Raw genomic sequence first — 25,433 nt, 5'->3', positions numbered from 1 at the left:
CAAAATTAATGAAGTTGATTATTATCTGCGTAATGTGGAGTCCTTATATGTCATTTAAACACTTGTATATGCCGTTTCTCGTGTTCTGTAGAAATAGAAGTGTATAAATTACAGATGGTAGATTTTAGTAAAAGTCTGGGATGATTTATGGCGTTAAAAACACAGTCCTTAAAAATACGCCGCTAACAACGTTTCCGTTATTTCACGGTGATGGCGATAAGGCAGAACAAGTGCACACTCTCAATTCTCTTTCCTGCTTTTGTCCGATTGTATCGTTTAATCGCCGCTTCCAGAGGAATGCACTTGAGAAAGAACGTTCAAGTAAACTTTCTCTCAAAATGTCTTTTCTCTCGTGGCTTTCTCCCAATCGCACTCGAGTACTCTTAGACTTTTAGATAGCGAGACACTAAGGAGACGTAAATGGAACTCGAGGTGACAGTAGCTTCAACGTTTTTGTTTTTGAAGCCCTCGAGGTTTCAGACCGAGTTCACCGTCTTCGTGAAATCCATCATCTTACGCGACAACCTGCGAGCGATTTCGCGCGTGATTTCACGCCTGTAACTCAGGTTTGCACCGGAAAATTCGCACGGCGGACTTCTCGGTACCGCAACGCTTCAGGTATTTCTTCCTGCACCGCTACTCCCGAGGAACTTCAATTATCTCGCGTAGCCTGCGAGATCGCTCGATATCGCTCGATTTGTGATTCAGAACGCCGCTCTCGCCAGGATGCGCGCTCGCGGTACCGCAGCAAGGTCGAAGAGGAGCTAGCGAGTGCATTGGAAAGGCGCCGAGTGCGTTAGCCCTCTCTCTCCGCTCTGCTCCGCTTGAACCGCCCTTTTTCTCGAGTGCGAGTGCAAGTGCGCGTGCGTTGACGGTGAAGAAGCGGAGGGACACCCTTATATGCTCGCGTATCGTCGTCCTTCGACTTCTTCTTCTTCTTCCTTTTTTTCTTGATCGTTTTCTTCTCGCGGTGAGTCGATTCCGCAAAAGCGATTCTACGCGCTTCCACGTACCGCGGACCACGTCGTGCGTAATGTGCGCATGTATACGTGTGCGATACACGCATAGGGAAAGGTACACACACACGAACGTTTGTTTGCGAGGCCCTATGCTTATAAACGGATACGTGTGGGACGAGGGGGAGCTCCAGTTAGCATAACCTGATCTCGAAGGCCCCTCCGGTATCTTCAGGTCTCCTTCCCCTTGTTCCACGACTATTCTATCTGTTCGTCCTGTGGTCTGAGCAAAGAGAGAGAAAGAACGAGAGAAAGAAAGAGAGGGAGAGAGAGAAAGAGAGGAGAACAGGAGATTGATGATGAAGTAATGGAGCTACTATTCGCCGATTTTTGCAAAAAAAAGGGTAAGGGACACTGAAAGAAATGGACTAAGGAAAGGGTTCATCGGTGGTGCTCGGCCTCCACGATGCTGAATTAGCGAGTCGTCGGGTATACTCGTATAATTGCGGGAAGAAAGAATGTACTGCAACAGCGTGAAATGTGCATGCCACGTAAATAACTTGTTTCCGGCGTTTCGATCAGCCGTACGTGTGAGCGGTAGTTATGGAATAAACAAACATATTTTACATGCATAATATGTATGCGTAATATCTGCAACAAGTATGATGGATCGGAATTTTTATCCGAGACCAGATCGTTAGATAATTAAGTTAGAATTTAAAGAATGGAACCGTACATGAAATTCTATTTGAATCAACATGATTCTAAAGTAAATTTTGCAAATTTTGATAATTATTATTATATATTTCTTCCTTTCGCTTGTTCGTCGATTTTCTCCGTAAAACGATAAGTTAATAGACGTGGCGGCATTTTTCAAATAGAATTCATAATGAAATTATGATAAAATGAGAACACAATTAAATGTTTTCATTTGCTCTATAACGCGTTGTTTCGATAAATAATATCGAAACGATCTTCGTTTACGCGAATCTTGCGATGTAACTTTTACAACTTCTGTTTCTCGTCGAGAAGATACTGCAAATCTAAGCGACATTTTTCCACGCAATCGTGACAGTTAACGAGACGCTTCTACCATGGTGGGATAAAAACCGAGTCGCCGTCGACTTTACGATCGAAATCGTCAATCGGCGATCTTCGATTGGCGGGATGACGGGAGGGGAGGAGAGCCTCATTGTGCACCAGGCCACAAGTTCCCAATGAAAATACCGTCCGGTTTCTCAGAACGTGAGCGCGGCGACTTTGCCGGGAATAAGAAGAGGCAACGTCGTCGACGACGACGACGACGACTGCAGCAATAACTGCAGCAGCGAGGTCACGAGAGAAAGGTGGAGGAGAAAAGATGGAGAGAGATCGAGAACAGGGTTGACCACGAGGACGTGGACACGACACGAGCGAAAAGAGACGCGGGACGGGAATGGACGTAACGAGAAAAAGCGGATAGTCGATGAACGGAGAGGACTCGTCCGCGGAATAGGGAGTTAGATAAGAAGCGTGTACGTGGAGTAACGTGGAGATCGCTTTGGAGGGATCACTGACCGGACCACGGCGGTTCCGTGATTCTGGAATAAGGAAGCTCGCGATCGTATTCCGGTACTGTTGGACTTGGCGACACTTTGCAGATTCGTCCCTTGCTCCGTTCGATTGATTGAAAAGTAATGATACTGCCAATTGCGCAATCAGGAAGATTATTCGAGTCATCGTTTTCCCTGTCCTGACACTCTCGACGTAGCAGGAGAGGTACAGGAATTCCATGATCTCCAGGATTACGGAAACAATATCGCGCTGTGGCTCCCTCGAAAAATTCTCCAAGAGTCTCGCGAGGTACACTAAGCAGGTCGCCATAAATTTCACTGATCCTCCTGCCCCCTCGATCGAGGATCTGCATCCTCGATGGAAGGTCGCCGGTGATAGGCGTATCGCGGCGTGTACCGCTTGCGACTGACAAAACGAACCTCCCAGGGTGAAGACGAGGCGTACATATTCGCATATTCATAAGCAGGCTGCGCCGGCCAACCATGATCGCCATGCCGGTGCGCCTCGATATTTTCAGGATGCCGGCGAATCGCGATCTTTCTCGCGGCATTGTAATTATGAACGAAATCTGCCACCTCCGGTACTTCCCTCCCTCCCCTTCACTCTCGTACTGGTCGTTCGTCTTTTGTTTTTTCCTGTTCTTTTTTCGAAAAGTTGTTCTTCTTCGTGCCGCTACGCATTGCGTGACGCGTACTTTGTGTATCCTGTGGTGCCCCTCAGTGGCCGTTCTCCTCCTCATCCTCATCCTCGTCCTGCCTTCATCTTGCGAGGATGCGTGACGCTAATGGATGCCTTTCACGGATCCCGCGTCATCCGCGCGATCGCGGTTCGCGAGAAATTATTTCTCTCGCCGTCCCGCGATCTTTTCAGGAAGAAGCTAACGCGTACAGCGCGAAGTCTCCTCGGCAGCGAGGGATTCCGCGAGACAACGCCGCAACGTGGGAAAGGACGTTGTTCCTTATCGTGGTTCTCCGCGCGATCCACATTAATCCTCCTCTGCACGCTGGTAAACGCTTTTCGGTGTTCACAATATTTATCCTCGTCGGTGGAGATATGACGACACGCAGGTTGATTCGCCATTTGTCTCGTCTCGAGACATTCAGGGTGAATCTACCGAATAAGTATCCGCACGTCATCAATTTCATCATCATCCTCCCTATTCCCTTAGTTCCTTCTACTATCAATCTATGTTTAGATAAGAGGGGACATTAATCGTGGCTAGCTATGTATTCCAGCTAATCGTGGCAAAGGGTCTATAATATAGAAGAGGGCTATTATTAATGGTATTGGAATTTATGATATCAAAAATGGAACGATAAATTAGTCAGTAATATGTAAATGAACGTTAAAATTTTATTCGTGGGGGGATTTAACGAGTAAGATTGTGCGACACACTTCTTCGCCGAGAGCCTGAACATTTTTCGTTATTCTGACAGTTCGTGACGATAATGGACTTCTTTACGGTCATACGTTCTTATGGGACTCGGCGCGGTCAAGGGCTCCCTATATAATTCTCGGGATTAAACCGCGGAATGTTTCTTGTCCGTGCTCGGATCGCCAGAAGCGGCAAAAGCACCGCGACGAGGAGCGTATCGATCGGTCTTCCAGGCGTTGAGTTTTTCTGCGATGCAGAAGCGTTAATCCGGAGGCGGATCAACTCGAACATCCTCGGTCTTAATTTCGCGGCTTAACGAGACGGAATCCTGCATCGTAATTCCTATCGGAACAGGTAGTGAATCCGCCTGAGGAAGGAAGATTTTATCGGGAAGTTCCTGATCGAAGGGAGCCAATAAAGAAGCAGAGAGATCGGGATATTGAAGAGATTAGAGAATCTACACGCTATTAATGCGATTAGGATGCTGTTAAAGTCGGGAGAAAAATATTCAGTTCGCATGATACAGTTTTAACGATATAACATGCATTTTATTTAGTCAAACAAATATATTTCGATTAATACAATATTTTTATCATTATTTGTATTAAAATGTATATAAATTTTCGTGCATATAACCGTATGATTTGATACATCTGCACATTGGCAAATAGAAATATAAATAATCAAACAATGTGAGGACTTGTTTTATTATTAATAAAATTCATTCATCAAATTGCAACGTTTTCACTGAAACAATAACACTTAATCTCATTGAAACATTTCACTGCACGATTTATGAAACACAAATGTTTCCAGGCTTTGTGTATCGAGCATGGCTCTCAATGACGAATAAGTCCTCGAATTAGCCATCAGTTAAAACTCTTTCTCGTGCGTCATCATCAAAATCTCCGCCGATCGATACGATTCATATTGGTATTCAACGACATGCCTACAATAATTGGCGTTCTATCTTTCCGCAGTTGGATAAAAGCGCAACAAGGAGGGTTTCCTCGCAGTTAGCTCAAACGGTTGATTCCCTATGTCGGCTCGACACAGCATTCTATCCTGTCAGATTCAAGTCGAGGCCTCGTCGGTCCATACAACGACGATATCTCGTCGGCGCATTGTCCGCGGATGTACCGCATTTCGTTCCACTCGTCGCAGGCTCTCGCACCGCGGGGTGCACATCGCGCTCTGAAAATGCGACTGACACTTCTGAGATACGAGTCAGCGCGCTTTTAAATCAATAATTCGCGTCGTAAACTTAATTGAGGGAGTCTTTTAATAGCGCGCCTCGGCATGCATTCGCGCGAGTTGCAGGCACCCGTGCCGATTGCGCATAAGTATTTTTCTGCAAAATACATCAGTTTTCAACCATCAATCGCGTGGGCAATTTCCGTCATGCATTGACCCGTTGGCTCGATTAAGCGAAAGTTGATATCTGTGGAATCAGTTTTGAGAAAGATAGAATTTTAGATTTGATCATGATAGTTTACAACAATACGCGCAGATATTCATTTCTAAATCTGGCATAATAAAATCATTGTTCAATCACTAATGATTGAACAAATACTTCTTGTAGATCCATTTTAAGGTCGTATTTTTTAACGGATACTTTCCGTAACTTTTCTTGTTTCCATCATCTTTTATTCAAGAATCGAACGCCACGCTGAAGATCGTGAGGCTCTTTTATTCCTCCGAGGTTCTCTTGGTAGTCATGTATACAATCGACGGTGCTTGAAATAAGTAAATGTGTATTGCGCTCGATGCAACATTCGGATGCAACGACACAGGCTTCGTATCAGTATGCGTCTGCCAGAAACCGCGAGGGTTCTCGACCTCTCTTCGCCCGTACCCGTCCGAAGAATGCATCGCACGTACGCGGCTTGTTCTTACGCGTAGGTAGCGTGCTCGGCTCCTTACTGGAAAACCGCCGGTTGCCAGCTCGTAAAACGTACTGGACCGTTCGAACGTTGCCCCGTTGCTGACGTGGAAAATGCTACGATCCGACTAGGTAGGCAGGTACTGGGACAGAAGGAGCGCATCTTCCACCCGAACACGCAAAAGGAAGCTCGTCATCGCGGTCCATAAACGTACAAAACGTCGCTCGTCTCCGCGTCCTCATTGCGCTATTACGTTTCCCACGATTTGTTACTATGTGCAGGAGATAGTTTATCAAAGTGCGGGCGTTTATCAGTGCACTACTGAAAGTGTGCTAATCGCAAATTAACACCGACGTCTCAGCGAAGAATTATTAGCGCCTATACACGTTGCTACTCGCGACTAATCAGGTATTTTTCACGCGTGACCTTCGATCTAAATTAGTATATTTTATGTCGTGTTATTATAGGGTGTCACATGAAGTTTAGTAATTACGAATTAATATACAAGCGGAGATTTATTGGCGCGTCTATGCGCGTCGATATCTACGACCACTTGCAAATTTGCCTTATCTGCCTAAGCAATCCGCTCGGCGTGAAAACGCTGAACATATGGGCGCTTAACACGTTTTAGCTTACTCCGTTGTCGGTTGAACAAGCTGAGAACCAGATTACGAGCGGCAATTAATTAAGTGGCGTAATTGGTCGTAGTACAGTTGGCCGCAATACGTTTTTTCTTTATCGGTCGTCGGCCGCTTCAAAGTCTGTGACGTCTCCGAGATAACAGATTCGTTGTCGAAGCAAATCTTGTCCACCGTGCTAGTCTTTGACTGTTTCATAGACGAATAGCATAATATATTTAGATCTTTAGAAATAATATCTCTGGAATTTTCTTTAATGATGAATTTAAATCAATCAGTGAAATTAATAAAATATTAAAAGATTGATAACTTTGAATAATTTTCGAGCAAGTTCATTTCCAAGCGGATCTCTTATTAAGCGTACAGATTCAAGAGACAGCTATATACCGATGATAATATTTATTCAATATTTATCTATCAGAAATAAAAAGAGCAATTCCAAGTTACAAGAATGATCGGTTTATTCTTCATAAAAAATTTTGTCAACTTGCTGGCCTGATTATTGCTCGCAAGGTTCTCGATATTTAAAGACCTCGATAAGCGTCAACACCGTTCATAATACCGCAGCAAGTTATCCGCAACGGCGGAGAATTTGCGTATTCGCGGTGAGAAGAAAAATCGCTGGCGCCATTCGAGAGAGCCGTGCATGAATATTGCAAATATAAATAGCGCTGTCGCTCCGCACAGGTCAGCGCTGATCGGAAATCGATCTAAACATAGATTGCGCCCGGCTGAAAATAGAGCCAGAAATTTATGTAGTGATAAAGTACGGGGGCAGACTGCCGTCTACCAGTTCATCATGCACGCCCGATCGCCAGATAAGTGCCAGAGTTGTTGGCAGTGCAAGAGCGAGAGATGAATGTGTTCATGTGCATGCACCGCATGTGAGTCGTTTGCAACGCGTTTTTCCTCTTTCTCTTTTCTCAGCGAGCGTACTTGTTCATTAGCGGCGTTTCCACTTTGAGCACGTTATGCCGAAGAAATCGAGAGAGCATCGAGAAGCCCTTTACCGATCTCGCGATCGGAAACGAACGAACGATCTACGCCATAGCCAGCACCATGCAGGAGGTTGACCGGCATGCTACATGGCGAAGATCGCGATCGACTTATGGAATCGATCGCTGGAATGATACCGGGAGATATAGTGTGCAGCTACCGAGGCAGCAACGACTGCGATCAGTTGCGACGATTTTATACTTGCCATCGGCAGCGAGTCGTTTATGGGGAGAAAGCGACGAAAATTAGCGAGGGAGAAAAAAGGACATCGCCGTCGCGCATTCGAGCAGACACGAAAGCGGACGGCTGATGAAAAAAATGCACATTGGCTTACCGTAACTGCTTAATTCTTCTTATTGACTCGCCGTTAAATATGCAAGATTTACGACGGTTATGGCGATAATAAATTATTAATAAATTACGTATTACTATGTAACTTGTGATCGCATCTATTTACAGACGTAATAATCTTATCGTTCTGTTGAAATGTCGCAAACTGGCCATATTTAGCTATATCCTGAATAATTATTTTGATATTTGTAACATCTCCAAGCGTCGTTTCCGTACCGCGTACGGTTTCATTTCCGACATTCGCTGCATCTTTTTTGCAGCTGCAGATATACTATCGCCATGCGAGCGCAAGAAAATGTAGTATGTGCGCTTCGCTCGGTGCTGCTTATCGTAAAAATTTTTTACAGTAAAGCAGATGGCGAGAGCAAGAACTGTTGTATTGACGAGAATGGGTGAAAATTCGTGGTGAACGCGTGCGCACGTAAACTAGTACATAAACAGGAACGCTCGTTAATTTTACGAGCGCGCGGATTCGCAACGAACGTGACGCTATCAATTCGTGAGAGAAATTTATGGCAGCGTATTTTTGAGACAGGTCAGTTAATGGCGAGCCGTTGTTCGCAAACGGAAAGGAGAAAGAGAAAGAATCCTTACGCTTTGAGTTTGATTTCCGCTGATGGCCTCCAATTTGATGGAGGGTTGCGTATTGAGCCAAGAAAATGATCAAATAAGACGAAAGTCAAACAATGTCTGATGAACAGATCGACTTTCGCGGAAATAAAATCACGCTCTCCACTTTCCTCGTCATTCTTTATTTTCGCAACAAATCAGTTACTTCGAGTTTCATTCTAGAAGATTTCTATTCTTCAAAAATTATCGCGCCATTGATTACTACAGTTAGATGTGGCTTCTGGATTGGAGAACGTGTCTCGGTACACAAAGTTGCAATGTAACTTGTCATTAGCAGAAACGTTTGAACGAGTTTTGATATTTCTTAATCGAAAAATTCGCTGTTTTAATCCTTGCAATAAAATATTCGCATTCACGAGACATGAACAAAAATGAAGAAATTGATTACACCTTTCGTTCTCAATATAGAAATACAAGAATAGCCTAACAAAGCCTACTATATTCCAAGTTCGAACTTGGAGCCATTGGAATCAATAACCTTGACATAAGAATCATGCATTTGAAACGCACGCAATGTGCATCGAACTAAAGGAAAACATTTCCATTTCCCCTGTGTGCCCTCTTCATCTTTCCACTCTTTTTCTCTGAATTTGCCGTGGCAATATGCCTGCAATCGTGCGTCTGGTATTAACTCGGAACCCGTCGGAGATAAAGTTATTAAGGAGCGTAATGATGCCGTGACAGGCCGGTAATTAAATAAAAACCTGGTTAATATATTACACCCGCTTATGCGTTTGCGTGCGCGCCTGGTTGTCGCCCGTTCGCTTTACCTTTCTTGTGCAAACCGCCAATACACCCTGCGATCGCGTCGTCGATGCAACGACGATGCTTTCGATTCCCACGATTTAATAGGGAAGGTATGCACACGTTCGATCACAGCGTGGCCTGTTACCCGTTTGCTGCCGATGTTGTACCGCTTTTTAATCGGATGACTTATAGACAGCGGGGCAAATTATGCCATCGTCGGCAGCGTGTACGTACACGCGTATCTCGCTATAGATGCACACACATATACACACACACAAGTGCATGTCGCATCTATAAATACGTGCCTATACTCGTTTGTACATATAAGTATCCCATTATAAATATACATACGGCCATTATGAGCGTCCGTGTATGCAATATAATCCATAATTCGTCGCGTTGAAGCGCGGAGAAATAAATTCACACGCGTCCGCGATTTTGTCCTACAAACGGTGATACGGCCTCCCTCTCACTTCGCGTGCTCTCGACGCTCGCGAATTATAATTATGCCGATCCACGCGGGCGTTAATTAATTATGACCGCCTTAATTGGTGCCGCACGCTGCTTCCTCCGTGTCTCATTTGGTTTCTCGTGTGGAGTCCGCGAAAGACCACGTGAGTCGAAACCGAAGTGAACGCGCGCGTTGACATTCCGCTCGCGTAATTACGGTGAACCAGCTCGCTATCTGTTCATTGCGTGCCGTGCATCGCGTACATGTTGCAACAATTGCGATCGGATTGAGCTGCTTAGGCGGCGAATCGATGTCTCTGATCGACCACTCCGATCATGTAGCTCGCGTAGGCTCTGAACGTGCGTGGGCTGCGCTGAAGAGAATCAAGGCATTGCACGTTAAGCAGCGGGTAAACAACGCAAACAAGTAGACAAACAAACGCAAAATCAAATTTATTTAAAGCTTTATTCAGCGCACCGTCGGTGTAACGAACGGTTTTCAGTTCGCGCGAGCGAGCGCGAAGTGCACGCTTATGTTTATTTTATTTTACTATTGCGTGTGATAAAACATGCTTTATTAGAACGTATCACAATTTTACCAGGCAAGACGTATATCTTGCATCTTGAAGAAATTCGATACAAACACGACGTTTATATTTAAGCTGCTGTAGATGGCGCGTAAAGAAATTTTTATGGATATTTGTAAAATCGTGCGCGAGACATATTTATGCTAGCGAATATATTATATTTCCAGCAAGTTAAGGTCGCTACACTCCCACGTCTTCTTGTATGAGCACGCAATTTGAAAAAAAAATCGCGATGCATACGGTAAACTGTCGAAACATTATTAGAACATTATTGTAGGATAATTAATTTCGCGTGCGGCCGCGCACAAGACAATATTGCGTATGAGTGAGGCAATTTATTGATAAGAGAGGTAATTGGCAATCTCAACTTCGCGTTACGGCGTACACGCAACTCGCTTGTAAATTTATCCCAGCTGCGCTCGAATGCGTTTTTCTATCCGATGAATATTATAGGTACGATGTCCCAAGAAGAGGGAGCCGCTAGATGATTTATCTCGACCGTAACTTTGGACAGTTAAGAATGATTAATTGCGACGTGTGATAGGATCCACTTAGGAATCCCTAAAAGTAGCACGCACCGCTGCACGTGCACAAAGCATAAAGCGTCAAACCGCGCTCGTTGTTACGCTATAATCTCTGCGACACAGCCGCGTTTGTTACGACGCGTTCTAACAAATTAGCGTTCCCTCTCTGCTGACGACATAATTGAATGGGTTAATTGCCAGGGTACGTTTACCCTCTGTGCGTCTGTGTTTCGGCTTCGCCGAACAGCGTCAGGAATAGCGAAGGACCGATGTTCGCGAAGGGAGAACGGAGAAACGTCAGGACGAAGAGAAGGGAGCAATCATGATGGGCGAAAAACGATAGCCGAGCAAAAACAAGAGAAGAGCAACCAAGGGAAAGGTCGTCTGAGATGCAGACTCCCATCCGAAGTTCTCTCGGTGCTCATGCACGAGCAAACAGCTTCCAGTTCCCGGATATCTCGCAGCTAACCGGAGAGTAAGATCGAGTCTTGTTAACCGCGGGCGAATGGTCAAGCTCGCTATTGGAAATGTAACGACAGTTGAGAGTTCAGATGCACGCCCCATAATACTCGTCGAACTTGCCAAGTCACCAACTGCGAAGTGCAACTGATGAGCAATATCGCACGAACCGGTCGTTAACTTGTTAACTGCGTTAACTTCATTAAAAGTTACGTGCGCTTCTAAATCGATGCACGAGGATCTAGAATATATTTCGACAGAATAAAATAATTCCTCCGAATCCCACAGATAGACGAGGGAAAATTGAAAAGCGTTCTAAATTGATTCTGCACGAGTGGTCCATAATCAAGAAGAAAGGATATAATCCGCTTGTAACAATTCATCTTGCCTCATATAAAATATAACACACGTCATCATATGTGCCAGGCAGTGGAATATGCGGAATATTCATCTATGAGAATAACTCAATTTTCATAAGAATGACTACTTACTATATTGCCCTTCACCCCATTTACTCCCTCCACTGTGCGGTTCTCCCTCCGATTCTGACGTAAATCTTCCTCTTCCTTGAACGATCGGCGAAGGGGAGCAAGTGCGAGACGTCAAGCATTACATACGTGTATGTTACCACGCTTCGCCGCCCCATTTCGCCATGAGAGAAATCGGCGCGCGACCACCACAGATATCCGCGCACCTTGCGGATTTTGCGACCTTGCCGTGTCATTTATGGGATCGTTAACTGACCGAATACCGCGCGTTCGATGATCATTATGGTCTTATGGTGCTCGGCGTGTACACCATTGACGAAGTTGGCCTGCGTGTCGTGCGTGTCGTGCGTGTCAGCTCGATTGCACCTTATTATTAGCAACGCGCGTTAATTGAGCCCTCGGTCATAAAAATTTTCGGATATGTCCACGACGCGTCGGACTTTCTCCGTGATGTTCATGTGTGGCGTAATGATACCTCATATGAGGATACCTACGTGCAGGTTGAGCTGGCATCGTAATCCACAATGAGCGGTAATATTTACTGAGAAACATGATTACAACGCCTCGTTATACATATACGTAAAAAGAGAAATACACGTAAAATATTGCATAAGAGGTGAAAAAGTCTTCATCAATCTTTTCACCTAAAATTAATTTTAATTTGTTTTGGGAGAGAGAGAGAGAGAGAAAGAGAGAGAGGGAGAGAGAATTTGAGATGATAGAGTCTCGACTAACGTATTTAGATTGTTCTTTTTCTCTTGGAGAGATAATCTTTTACAAGCTTTCGCAAGTTAACGACATACGTGACGTTTTTCTTTGTCGGTAACCGGAGAGCGCTCTTGTTTTATAAACATATTAAAGACTTAAATATTTTAACAAGGAAGCTGAGCTACGCCTTTGAAACTAGTACGCTAAATTATCTGATGCATTTTTATAAGGCATGTCGGCTTTTATAAGGCTCGTCGTTTGAAAGCAGCACGTAATCCAGGAAGGATCAACCGGGGATATGCAAAAGAGTGCACTTTTACAAGCGTTGGAGAACCGCTGGATAAAGATAAGGAGCCGCGTTCGAAGATACAGCGCAAGTAACTAGTGCATCAACCAACGTGATGTTTTTTAACAGGACCTTCGCTTAATAACCCAAGAACACCATGTAATCTAGACACTTAAGCGGCTACAAAAAGGGGACACATAAAAGAGTGCGGCAGAATGATGTGCTACATAACGCACGCACGCACGCACGCACGCAGGAAAACGGATGAGAAAATGGATGATGGCGATAGAGAGCGGTGGCTGGATCTCTCCATGGAGGGTCATTGTGGTCGCGTATAACGGCCTTATGTGTGCGGCGACAATCGTGGGGTGCCATAGGGATCTCCCGCACATCACGCAAAAACGCACAGGAACGATTTATCGCGGCCGAGATGTTGCTCTCGCGCGCGATCTACGAAACGAAATTAAGTCGCGTGGGCAGATGATTCTCGTAAGTCGCATAAAGGTACGTGGACCTTCGTCCATGTCGGACACGTGGGCACGCCTTGGCGATGGACGGACGATACCGCGGGTGTATCCGACGTAGTAAAAACGCGTGGTAGATCGCGTTTATGGCCACGACGACTCGACCGTGCAGTCCTTACGTACAAGTTGAAGGGTGCGTTATTTAATCTTCCAACGTCGCAGTCGCTCAGAAAGGCTAAGACGACAATCGTCCGATTGAGCCATGCGTAAGACCGGAACTATAAAGATTAAACAGCACGGGTACAGCATAGGACCAACATTACGCTTCCAAAATCGTGGAACGTGTGTGTGTATTCTCCTCAATGTTTCAGTAAATCGCAGAATCATTCGGGTATCGCTGTACCTCTTTAATGACACTTGTAACGCAAGTGGTCTGAGGAGTTTCTTATCCGTACTTATTTATTCGAATTTGCATGTCCAAACAAGTGCGTTGAAAGATTTCTTGCGATCGCGCCGAGAGGATTTCGCGCCGCCGCGTCTCGTAAAACTTAGATGTTAATAGATGCGACCTCGGCGTCTCTTACCTCTCCAAGTGGCTTAATTAAGTCGCGAACGCGAAGGTGTTACTTGCGGCAATGATCGACGTTTGTCTACGGCATTCGTATATGTATGTAAAGAATTCGCGGCTAAGTTGAGGCTCGCGTGCGAGGGTGTCGTCAGCAAGTTACATGATAGCTCAATAGCATGCGATAGCATTAGAACGTCTGAAAGAATCGCTCCGAGCAATTAGACAATATTGATTATTATCGCGCCTGATAACGGATAATCACAGTCTTTGTTCGGTGAGTGATGGTTTCTTTTTCGACTTCTCCCTATCGCTCTTTCAGTTCAAACTCCTCTTGCAATCAAGTCTTCCTAGTAAGCAAAAGCACGTCGTATATTGAGTAATTCGGACACAACTTGGAAGACTTATTTTGTTTTCTTGAGAAATATCTTGCCTAAGAAAAAAAGATCCTTTACAATGTTTCTTATAAAAAACATACTTTGTAAATATTTGACGAAGATTAATAAAAATCTGAAATTCGAGACATTCGAAAAAAATAACTTAGAAAGAATTTATTTTATACGCTTCTTCTTCTTTAAAAATCTTGATGAAGGAAAGAAGACAGATTTTATCGGTTTTTATCATCGAATGCATTCTCGAAATTCTTTTCTTCGATAAAATCAATAGCTTCCGCAAGTGTCGAGAAATATATTCGAGAAACTAGCTTCAGGCGATCGGATGATATCCATTTCGTCATGCAAAAGATAATGAATAATCACCATTCCAAGAATAGCGGTTCTTTTTAGCTTCCCAACCGTTCCGAGCTCGAGTTCCCTTCAGAGAACCCTCGAAAGTGTTAACGAGGCCTTTTTCGCGAAACACGTTATGAGCACCTGAGCAAAAACTTGGCCGATACCATCGAAAACTGACGTAACGCGATTAAAGCGCAATTAGGCGCTTTTGTACACGGTGACGTAGGTGGATTACGAAGGCCGCGAGAGCCACTTTTGATCGCGCGACGGATCCGACGAAGTCAATATCCTAGGAGATAGAAAGGTAAGACCGTAATCACGAGGCGTGCCGAACAAAGGATCTTCGACGGCTTGCCTGGCGGGAACGGCTTGCGCCATTATTGCGTTGCAAACATTTTTGTAAGCCGGGGGTCGCCCCCGGTGTTCGTTGCTTTCATTAAGTTGTTGATGCCCATGACACACCGGTGACAGCGAAGCCCGTTGAAAACTTGAACGCTTTAACTTGGCGAAATTAAATTACGGGGTGCACGCTTCGCTGTTCACGTCCCCATAATTTCCGCCTTAACCTTTGTCCTCTTTTTTTTGAGGTTTCCAAAATGGATGAACAGAAATACGTCAAAGTATGACACCCAGTTTAACTGTGTCATTGTGAATCAGCATCTGCAGTGCCTCTCGTTGTGCGATCGTCATCGAATATTCAAGATTTTTCTACCACTGCGAGAATTGCGAGGATATCGTCGTGAATATGCAGTCTCATCGTGAAAATTATGACGTCAGAAAAATAAATGATCAAGTTGCTGATGACGAGCACTATCGCGATATCGGGCGTGATATCAGACCGCAATTACTGCGCGATATCGCACAATGACACGCATCGTAGAAATGGAGATCCTTCCTCGGTTCCTAGTACGGTATCCATCATCGACGAGCTACGACTGGCTCGCTACAACAAATTTATCAACTTGGTTTCCTGCCGTGCCACCCGTGGCGATTATAAATCCACCCACTGAAAGGAAGCGCCTGCCTTGGAGTCGCTGCTCGGGCGCAGGACATTGGCAGTCATTATACGAAGCGAGGCAATAACACGCAGAAGAAAAGAACATCCTGTGGAGAACCAGGAGGAAGGAAGCTCGCATCTTCCTTGAATGTATGTAATTTATCCTGCGGATAGTATTCATAGGACACGCAGGAGAATAAAGAGATCAGAGTGAAGAACACGCGGTCTCAACTCATGATATGTAGATGCCGTCGACAATTTACATTACAAATCACAGTTACGTTATTGAAAAAATAACAGAAATGCGATTGGGGAGGAGGAAATGAGAAATCTCACATGAGTACCATTGTAAGTGTTAATTAAGCTTGACGACCAAGAGATATCTTAAGATTCTCTCTTGCTTCTGCAGTAAAATATAAATTGCTCCCCCACAAGAATCTGTCCAAGAATCCCGGTTCCCCGTCGCCTCTTATTTTGGAGAGGAAGAAAGAAAAGGCCGTGAGGACAAATTCAGCGTCGCCGTAACGGCGCCGTTACGAGCATTCGTACGGGCATTCGAGAAAGCGATTACGACGAGGACGAGGCGTCGCGCGTATATAGCCACGAGAAATGAAACCGGCGCGTGATCGTCGCGAGAACGATCGCGGAGTGACCCGGAGTGATCGCCGAGGAGAGGAATACCTTTCCCCGATACAGCACACAGAGGAGGTAGACAGACAGACAGAGAAAAAGAAAGAAGCAGAAAGAGAGAAAGAAACCCGCGTACGCGCGCGTCGGCGCGTGCCATAAGCGTCGCCCACGCGCGACACGCGCGGAAAGATTTTCTACCTTTGGCTCTGACTACGTTTCTCTCTCCTTCCCCTTTATTTCTTGCCGGCAAGGTAAGAGGCAAGAGATCATTTGCATTACTGGCAACGGAGCTTGCCCGAAAGCTCGCGGGCGTCCGTCGCGAAACTCGAGAGCTGCGCTTGGCAGAATTAGTCGTCCTTTCATCAAATCTCCTCGGTATTAAAGTGACTCAGGCCACTTCCGTGGCATATTGCTTTTCGCGGAGAGTGGTCTCCATATTGAGTATCACTCCTCCCAAAAACTAAATGGAATGTTTATTACTAATTCGTCGTGTTGGAGAACGCATCGAACGCAATACCTCGCGCACTTGCGACGCACAATCGCTGGACCGCAAGGTCCGCGGTTGCAACTGCTGTTATTTGCGAATGCCGTGAAAGATAGGAGCGAAAATTCCGTGCGGTTCGTATGTCGATACTACGGCGATGCAGTTAACGCGAATCGGTTCTAGATCGGACGCACGCTTACGGCGCGTGCCGAACCGCGTGCCCACGCGCGAGTTGTGGAATTTTCTGTGTCGATTCTGGCTCGAATCGACGTAATATCCAGTCATATATTTCCCCACGGTAATTTCTAGCCGGGCAATTACGTATATTGTGTGTATAAATTATCGATAATGTTGTACGTAGCTCCTTATTGAGAGAACGAGATACATAAATACACTTTGGTATTTCTCATCGTATCTTACGAATGTATCCGCAACATTGTTTGCCCGATGCACATGAGAACATAAATCGAGCGCGATCTTCCTCGTTTGTTGAACCGGAAAAATGGGACCTTTAATTGATCAAGGAGCAGCCGAGGTGGCTCAAGATATTCGTCTCTTTGCTGTACAGACCACGCCGCTGATATGTAAATAAGCGCGCCGTTAACGAGAAATCATATTAAATAAGCCTCGGCCAGTTTGAAAGGCGTATCGCGATCGCGGATGAGCGTACTTAAGAGTTAATGCAAAATGAGCGTAATGATATCAGGCCCGCTTGAAGAACCCGTTCTCGAAAGCAAATAATTGTCGCAATCTTCTCGCGCGCACTTACGAAGCGAATGCCGCAAGAAGTTGCTCCTATCTCGTCGATAACGCACCAAAACATAATGAAATAAAATAAAAGCGAGATACAACGAGCAAGACGTAACGTAATAGAACCACCCGTTACGTTAATTATTACTATTAAGACATTAACATATATTTCGCAGAGAAGGCGTACATTTCTCGATGCATTACAAATATTACGTCAATATTTCTTTCTTGGTTATACAACATCAATGCATTATTTCCAAGAGGCAAGATCTACTAAAAGCGACGAATAAAACGGCAATCGCGACAAGAAAAACACAGCGAATAAGCAGTATTTTATACCTATGTAACGTAATATGCACTCGCAATGAGCTGCGCACAAGAAAAATATGAGCTGCTTCACGATAAACGCTGCTTTCCTTAACAATACTGCATTTTTGCGACTGACCACTCATCAGTGTACTGTTCACCATACACGGAGGATTCGATGACCGCCGTTGCGCGCGTAATGAGACTCTTATGTACCCCAGGTGTACCACGGACGGTGGAAAATCTCACCGAGCTTCCTCGAGAGCGCGAGAATAAATGCGTGATTTATTGCGCTGCGCCGAGATTTACAGCACTTGTTCGTCGGTACCGATCCAGTGGTGTATATTAGCCACTCCCATCTTCCAGGCCAGGAAGAAAACAGGAGTAGCACGTAGTGGCAGTATCGTTCTCGGTTTACTTTCTTGACTTTCATTTCCTAAGTGTACGAAATCTCACAAGGAAATAACGATTATGAAGGAGAAAAGTAGATACGCGATTGTAGATGCGGAGATAATTGCGGTGTTACTTAGTTTCGCTCCTGGAAAATTTACGAGCGTATGATGCGAGGTTGTGATTAAACGAAATTTGCACTTGAAATATGGGAGTGTTAAGGTAGAGCCTATGACTGGCAGCAGTCAGGAAAACGTACGTGTATGTACGTTTAGATTTATTATTATATCGTGGGAAAGAATAGTGAGAAAGAATTGTGGCAACGAATTGTCTCATAAGATTTACACGAGAAAATATTTTGTTAACTTTTTCAATACATATATTGTTACAATTTTTCATGTAATTTCTCTGTGACACATTACAAATATAAAATTATTATAGCAAGGCGCAATAAGCAAGATAGAAGATTGTAAGCTTCAAATAGTTAAAAGTAGTGAAAAGTAATGAAAAAATCAAACAGAGACACGTTTTGAATAATTCATTGTACACTTTTACTATAAAGTACAATTATCGTAAATATGAAAGTAATTTAATGCAAGTTTCTGCCGATATCGCTGAGAGAGACTTAATCTCCCGATATTTAATTTCTTGAAGCAGCTAAAGGTAATTGAAATATAAGAATGTGCGTCCTACGTTTCCAGACAAAAACGAGCTGCAAGTCTACAACGTTCTACGTGATGTTTTGGCGCCTTGCAAATCGCTCCGCCTGCGCCTTCTACAGTCTCTATGAACATATATTCTTCTCTCCTTCTCTCTGTCTCTCTTTCTTCCTCTCTTTTTTTTCTCCCTCTCTCTTTCTCCCTCTGACATGAAACCTTCGTGAATATTTCACGACGTGTGTTTTGCCGGTAGGATTTTGCGCGCACGTACAGTTGTGTTTTCGAGGAGACGATGTGTACGGACGTGGTACCGGCCTTCCACCATAAATTTTCACGTCTCTAAAATTCAGTAGACGTCTGCGCATTTTAATTTTTAAACAGAGAAAAGCTGCTACATCTAAGAAAATAAAAACTAAAGTAAGAAAGTAGAAAATTAAGAAAAAGTTTTATTACATTAAGATTGTTGCATCAAGTCCGTGAGGCGACACGCACGATCGCGTATTTTTAAGGCAGCATCAGCCTAAAAATTGTATCCTGCTTTCGATGTCACAACGATGATCACAAAGCCAAGTGCGTAGGAATATAGTTCTTATTTCCACATTTCCAGCGACTCGTCGTTCGGTTTACGGGGGCGGTATAAAATGATTTTTATTCACGCCTCGATAATCAACGGGATATCTCCGCGCTTTCGAGTCACCATAAACGAAGGAAGGAAAGAAAGCGAGGATTTCGTCTCGTTACGTAGGCGTGATCCGATAGCCTCGATCCGCAGCGATCATCGCGGTATAATTAAGGGAAGGAAAAGCGAGCGGGAAAAAGGATCGAGCCGCAGCCGCGAGCGCCTTTTACGAACTCGGACATCGATGTCCGGCGTCGTCGGTCGGACTTGAACGTTAGCGACGCGAAAATAATTACTCGTTCAGAATCGCGATTTATGTCGCCGCGAGGGACACGGCGAAAACTGGTGCAGGCACTGTGGTCCCGCACAAAACGCGACCGTAAAAACGGCAAAATGGTAATTATCGGTGGCGCCGGTCCGCGCGCCATGCCACGCGACATGGTGGTGCGGCTAATATAAATTTATGCACCATAAACCCCGAGGGGACGCGGCGCGATGGCGAAATACAGAAAAATGTAGGTGCCCGCGAGTGGGAGAAAAATCTTGACATCCCGATGGGAATTCTAATTGCGAAATTGCCCATCTCGGGATTTTATGTGATTCCTGTTCCTGTGAGATGCCCTACGAAGCTATCTCGAAAGTATATCTCCTGATTTAATCGAGAAAAGAAATTCATTCCAGATTCTAATTATTGCACACAGTTGGCTGTCTTGATTAACCGAGCATTCGTTAATATTTTCCGATTAGTTAAGTGCGAGTTCCTTTCCATGAAAAGTTGAAACATGTAAATTAAAGAATTAGCGTTAAATCAGATCATATCGCTCGCCGCTGACGTTATGGGCGTTTTCTTCGCAGCGTTTTATCCTCTTACCACGATCGCTATAATCGCCACTTTATATTCTCCTTATATCGTCGAGTAGACTGCTCACTCGATTGAGACACACCCTTTATAGACTCCCGGCTGGAACTCACCTCTCGAACGAACGGTTGCTAATTTCGTGAAACGTGTATTATCCCGGCAAGAAAAATCGTTCGTTGTGCGTGCGGATATCAAACGCCGCGCGAGAACGTGCGTGCGTTCTCGTAAAATCCTTCATACATTCGAGGCGTGAGTAGACGAGCGTTATGAAAGGCGCGATTGCGTAATCGCGAGTAAAGCGGATCGCTTTCTGTAATCGAGCCATTGCAATCGATAACCCGGGAGACTTCCACGGTCGGCTGAAGACCGTTTCCCTCGCGCGGATCGGTTCGCGATCGAACGAACGAGCCGCAAACAATCGTCGCTGGTGCTCAGGAGCGGAACGAAAGTGAATCCTACAGTGTACAATGTACCCTCGACGAGCTTTATGTCGAGATAATTAGAGGAGAATTGCTTTGTCATTTTCGACGTGCAATCGGGCACTCAACGAGCCCGCATTTGCGACAACGGAGTCCATGTCTCTGCATACGGAATTCAATTAGATCCGACATAATGGTCTAGCATCTCCCGTGAAAGAGGCGGCTTGCACTATTCTGCGACATTATGTTTCGTGAAACAACGTGATTTTTCTTGCTTCGACAGTTGAGTTTATCATTTGATTCAGAATATTACAGAGAATTAATCTTTACGTCACTTCGCTGCTTTCTGGCTGGACGAATCTTAGTATTTCAGTCCAATCAGTTGTGCAACGATAAGTAACGATAATAGAATAATCCACTTAAGATACGGCGACTAGTTAGCTCTTCTGTGCTCGTATCTTTACCGATCGTAAAATGAGAAATATTTATCTCTCCTGATATTCGCGATATCCAGGCGTTCAGTCGTTGTCGTACCCTATTCCGCAGAATGAACATAATACCGTTACAGGAACACGCGATTGCGTCGTGTACAGGCATATCGTATACCGCTCGGTGTCATCACCTTCTGATGCTGATCAGGCGATGTGTTTCGGCGAACGGACTTTTGATGGCGGATTTCTTTCGCGTAATGATTCCTGCGTAAGATGTTTCTGTGATCTGATATCGATCGGTTGATGTTCTAATCGCACACATTACACATACATTAATAATCCGACACCGTTATAAGTGACAACGTGGGCAATTACGACGCCACGACGATACTCGGGCGATGACAAAAAAATCGCTCGTCCACTTAGCGAGAAATGAGAAAAAGAGAAAGGAAGACAGTGAGAGAGAGAGGGGGGCAGGCTATTATTCGTGCGCTGATCATAGTGAGTGGGAGAATTTATCGTAGTCCGAGACTTAAAACTCTCGCGGGGAACTCTCGACAATCGAATCGTTTGTTTTGAAAAGTGCATGAGTCAGTACAATTGAATTTCATAATGCGGAGACAACGGACCATAACCGAGGATAAATAATACTCTGACTATTCGCTTGTATGTTTAATAAATCGACGTGTTGATTACACTTAGCATTTCTTCAAAAAGCGTTACTGTGCCTTTCAGAAGAAAGTAAATCGTTTCAACGTGTTTCAATCTCACATTTCGCATCTCTGCATTTTATCCTTGTGACATGAAGAAGAACACTTTGTACATCATTTGTAAATCAATCATATACTGGAAACCGAATTGAAAGAAATATTTGCTACAAATTTTCAGTCTCATTTCATTAGCGCAATAACGTTCGCATACGAAATATCGGTTTTCCAAATAGAAGGAAACATCGATATCAATTCCTATAACCGATGCGTCGCGCCGCCGTTATTATGCGAGAGATTTAAATCCCCTGGAATTCAGACTGCGCGGAAAGCAATTGCGAATTCGCGGAAAGGGAAATATCTCCCATTACGTGGGTATTATCGGCGCGCACATATGTGCCGTGTCCGTTGTTTGCCGGCAATTATGCTTTCTATCTCTCTCTCGCTTCCTTTCTCTCTTTAACAAGTGGAATGATTTGCCTCAGGATCACAAATTATCGTAATGACATTCCGAGGCTATCATCAATGCCGTACGTTTGCATATGGTAACCGAACGCGACGATAAGTAGTCTCGTTTTTTCAGTGGAAAAGACGTGCGACCTTTGACTTTACGCCGACTCGATTTTTATGGATAATACATATATATGTATGTATGCACACTATTTTAATTAGTATAAAGCAAAGTCACGCCACTTATAGTTTTCTATACTTATATCTTATTAAATGACTAATTGTAAGGTGAACAATAATATAAACTTCACATATCTCTACTTTATCATGACACGATTACTATTTTATTATAATATCGTGTTCTTCAACCATTTCTCACTTGGTCCATTATTCTGTTAACAATTCCATAAAAACAGAGCCCCGCTTTCTAATCGCAGTTATATCCCACCTTGTATCCCACGTTCATTTCACGCGCATCCTGAAATGTGATGGCACTGCGATTGTCGCGGGAATTCATAACGAAAACTCGCGATTCGACTTGATGAAAGCCGCATCATTGTCGTGAGACTGTCGCAGCATCCGAGACCACGGGCTCTGAAAGTACCAGTGACCAGTACCAGAACGGATCGTGCAAGGTGCTTTACGTACAAATGGAAATCGTAGGTTCGCACATGTGGCGATGCACATATCTGTTCGTGTCTTCCTCGTACGATTCGCGAGCACCAGCATGCCATTAGAGGGAAAAAAGGGGCGAGAGCTGTCGAGGAAGGAATCTCGAGCTATCGTGAGTCTCAGCAGCCAGAAACGATCCATTAAGCTCATTAGAACCCGAGTCGGGACTGGCGCAAGGTTTTCCGTGTGGTTTCTGTTTGACGGGCGTGGCGTCTGTTCGCCATATAGGCAACGTCCCACATCTCCAACACGATCTGCGTTTTCTCTCTCCGGGGCCGCGAGTGCGCGATAATCGAGCTCGCCTACGTGTAACTGTACATTGTGGGTCATTGCTTGTGATAAGTGCCCTGAATGTCCGACATTTTTGCCAGATGTTAATGGGCCGGCCGGCTCGTTCCTGGGAGGTGCGCGTGACATACACGCACACATGCACACACGCATACGCACCGCGATCGCGCGGGGATATATATTTCGCTTTATCGATTAACTATGCCTACCCGACACGTCGTGGAAGCCGTAGAGAAGCGGTTATGGGCGAAATTAAATTTGCATAAACGTCCTCGGCCAAACGATCTGCTCGCTCGCCATGGATTTATGCTCGTCTTCCGGCACGGAAACCGCGCGAGCGGATAGGGAAAATTCACCTACTTTTGATGATTACGCGTGATTTCACATGGAGATCCCGCGAACGCCCCTTTGATATGTCATTATCGATATCGTCCACCTTTAACACGCTTTCCCATTAATGACCCTCCTCAACGAAGGCTACACCGACTTTTCCGTTGTATTAAATGGAAAACATAATTACAAAGTTATTCGGCGCCGGAAATCGCTTTCACGTTGAGTTACAAGGCGAAAGAACGAAAAATGAAGGAATGCGAAACGCGAGGAAACTTCGAGTTCATTCCAAAGGAACTTTGCTTTAACGGTAATTTAGCTCGGTGTATAATCCCTCTGGTAATTAACATCGAAAATAGTAGAGTCATAATAAACAAGTTTTATTCTCCGAAATCTTCGCTATTAAGTAATCAACGAATTAATCTCTATAGAATTCATCCTACCTGTCATTATCAGATAATCCGATAACCATAAAATGTTTATTAAATTGACAGCAGATTGATAGCTTCCGCACAACCGATTTGTGATCAAAGTTCTGGATTTATCGCGGTTTACGTGCAACAGTGCACGCCCGCCGGGCGACTTCTGCAAATCTGTGCTTTTGACGTCGCCGATAACGCAATAATATCCGCGTCGATGAAGCGTATACCGTGAATAAAGCGTATTTCTGTCGTTTCATAGGTAGTGCTCTCTTTTCCCGAGACAAACGCGCCGGAAACTCGCCGGTTTGTCCTATTTGTATGCGTTCGAGACGCACGTGTATGTCTTATCGATGACGCGCGCGGATTATCAGTAACGCGCGCGGTTACTTGATATTAATTGCGATAAAGCAATTAACGGGATCGCGAGATTACCAAGGCTCGCAATTATCATATCCGGAACAGCGTACGCGATCACGCTTGAACTTCTATCGCTATACTTGCGCGAATTCTGCATGAGCCGCTCGATGAACTGTCGCAGCGATTGCTTGATTAACTGCATTTTATGCGTAGTGCAACGAGGGCGATTAACTTACGAGATAAGGAAGTCTTCCTCAGGTGCGACCAGAGGACTTGGAATAATTCACAGATAAGAACCAGCAAGCGAGATTTTCCACATTAGCAGCCATGTCAGCGTGTCCGAATGAAATCGTTTGATTTCTTCCTTCCAAGCAAGAATCGTGCATGTACAAGCTGGATTACGCAATTCGAACGGTACCTCTTTCACGATCGATTAGCAAGTGGAAAAAGAAGGGAACTTGATAGAGAAAAGAATCGAACGGTACTTGATGACGCTTAACTTTCCGCTAACTTCGCTAACAACTAAAGTTACTAGAACTTCGAGGTAGCGTAATAAATTCCAGCTATACTATAATATAATTCATCTAGAAGCACTTACCTTCGTACGAGATGTGCCGAAAATCCTCGGTGGCATGAACGATGGCAGCGAAGATCTGCAGCGTCACCGTATACACGAGCCACCGTTCCATCTTGGCTGCGTGCGATCTCCGCTCCTGCAACGCAAAATACCAGTCGCTATACCTTTATGCACCTTTTCATAGGGTCAAGCGGGATCGAACCGGAACCGATTATCGGGCTTCTAATTAGGACACGACGCGACGGCCTCTCGGGTAACGTGCGTTCTACCAGGATCGATGAGAAAGCCTGACTAAAGCCAGACCATTGGAAAAAGCAAAATGGGCATAGAAGAGATAATCCGGAAGGGGGAGAAGGGTGACGCATGTAGGGAGAAAGAGAAAGAAGGAAAGAAAGAGAGAGATAGCAGCAAGGGCTCTTCGTCTTCGTCTATTTCCTTGACATTTGCATGCTCATGCATACCGTTACATCGCGTGTCCGACGAACGGCCTTGAACATTTTCCGCGGGTAGACCGGTACGTTGCAATTAATTGCGCGAGATAAACCGCGCGGTTATCGATGGCGCGATTAAGATCGATCGGTTGTTTCAAGTAATCCGTGATAGACGACGATTTCGCCGGCAGCGATTGCCTCGGCGAGTGATTCCCGCAGCAACGTGGCTGGTCGTGGCACACGTGTGTCACGTAATGTCCGCC

At 44.8% G+C, this 25,433-nt stretch overlaps 1 protein-coding gene across 1 annotated transcript in view; it reads right to left on the bottom strand.

Moving 5' to 3' along the window:
* The window catches only part of LOC105281015 (semaphorin-5A), a 91,565-nt gene that overhangs the window by 31,781 nt on the left and 34,351 nt on the right, over positions 1-25,433 (bottom strand). The window contains exon 2 of the mRNA XM_011341929.3: positions 24,761-24,875. Coding sequence (XP_011340231.2) covers positions 24,761-24,851 — 91 coding nt within the window. The 5' untranslated portion in view covers positions 24,852-24,875. The remainder of the gene's footprint in view (positions 1-24,760; positions 24,876-25,433) is intronic.

The sequence above is a fragment of the Ooceraea biroi genome, chromosome 5 (genome assembly GCF_003672135.1).
Source record: "Ooceraea biroi isolate clonal line C1 chromosome 5, Obir_v5.4, whole genome shotgun sequence".
NCBI classification, from domain to species: domain Eukaryota; kingdom Metazoa; phylum Arthropoda; class Insecta; order Hymenoptera; family Formicidae; genus Ooceraea; species Ooceraea biroi.
Note: the sequence above shows the minus strand (reverse complement) of the source record. Positions and strands in the feature narration are given on the sequence as shown.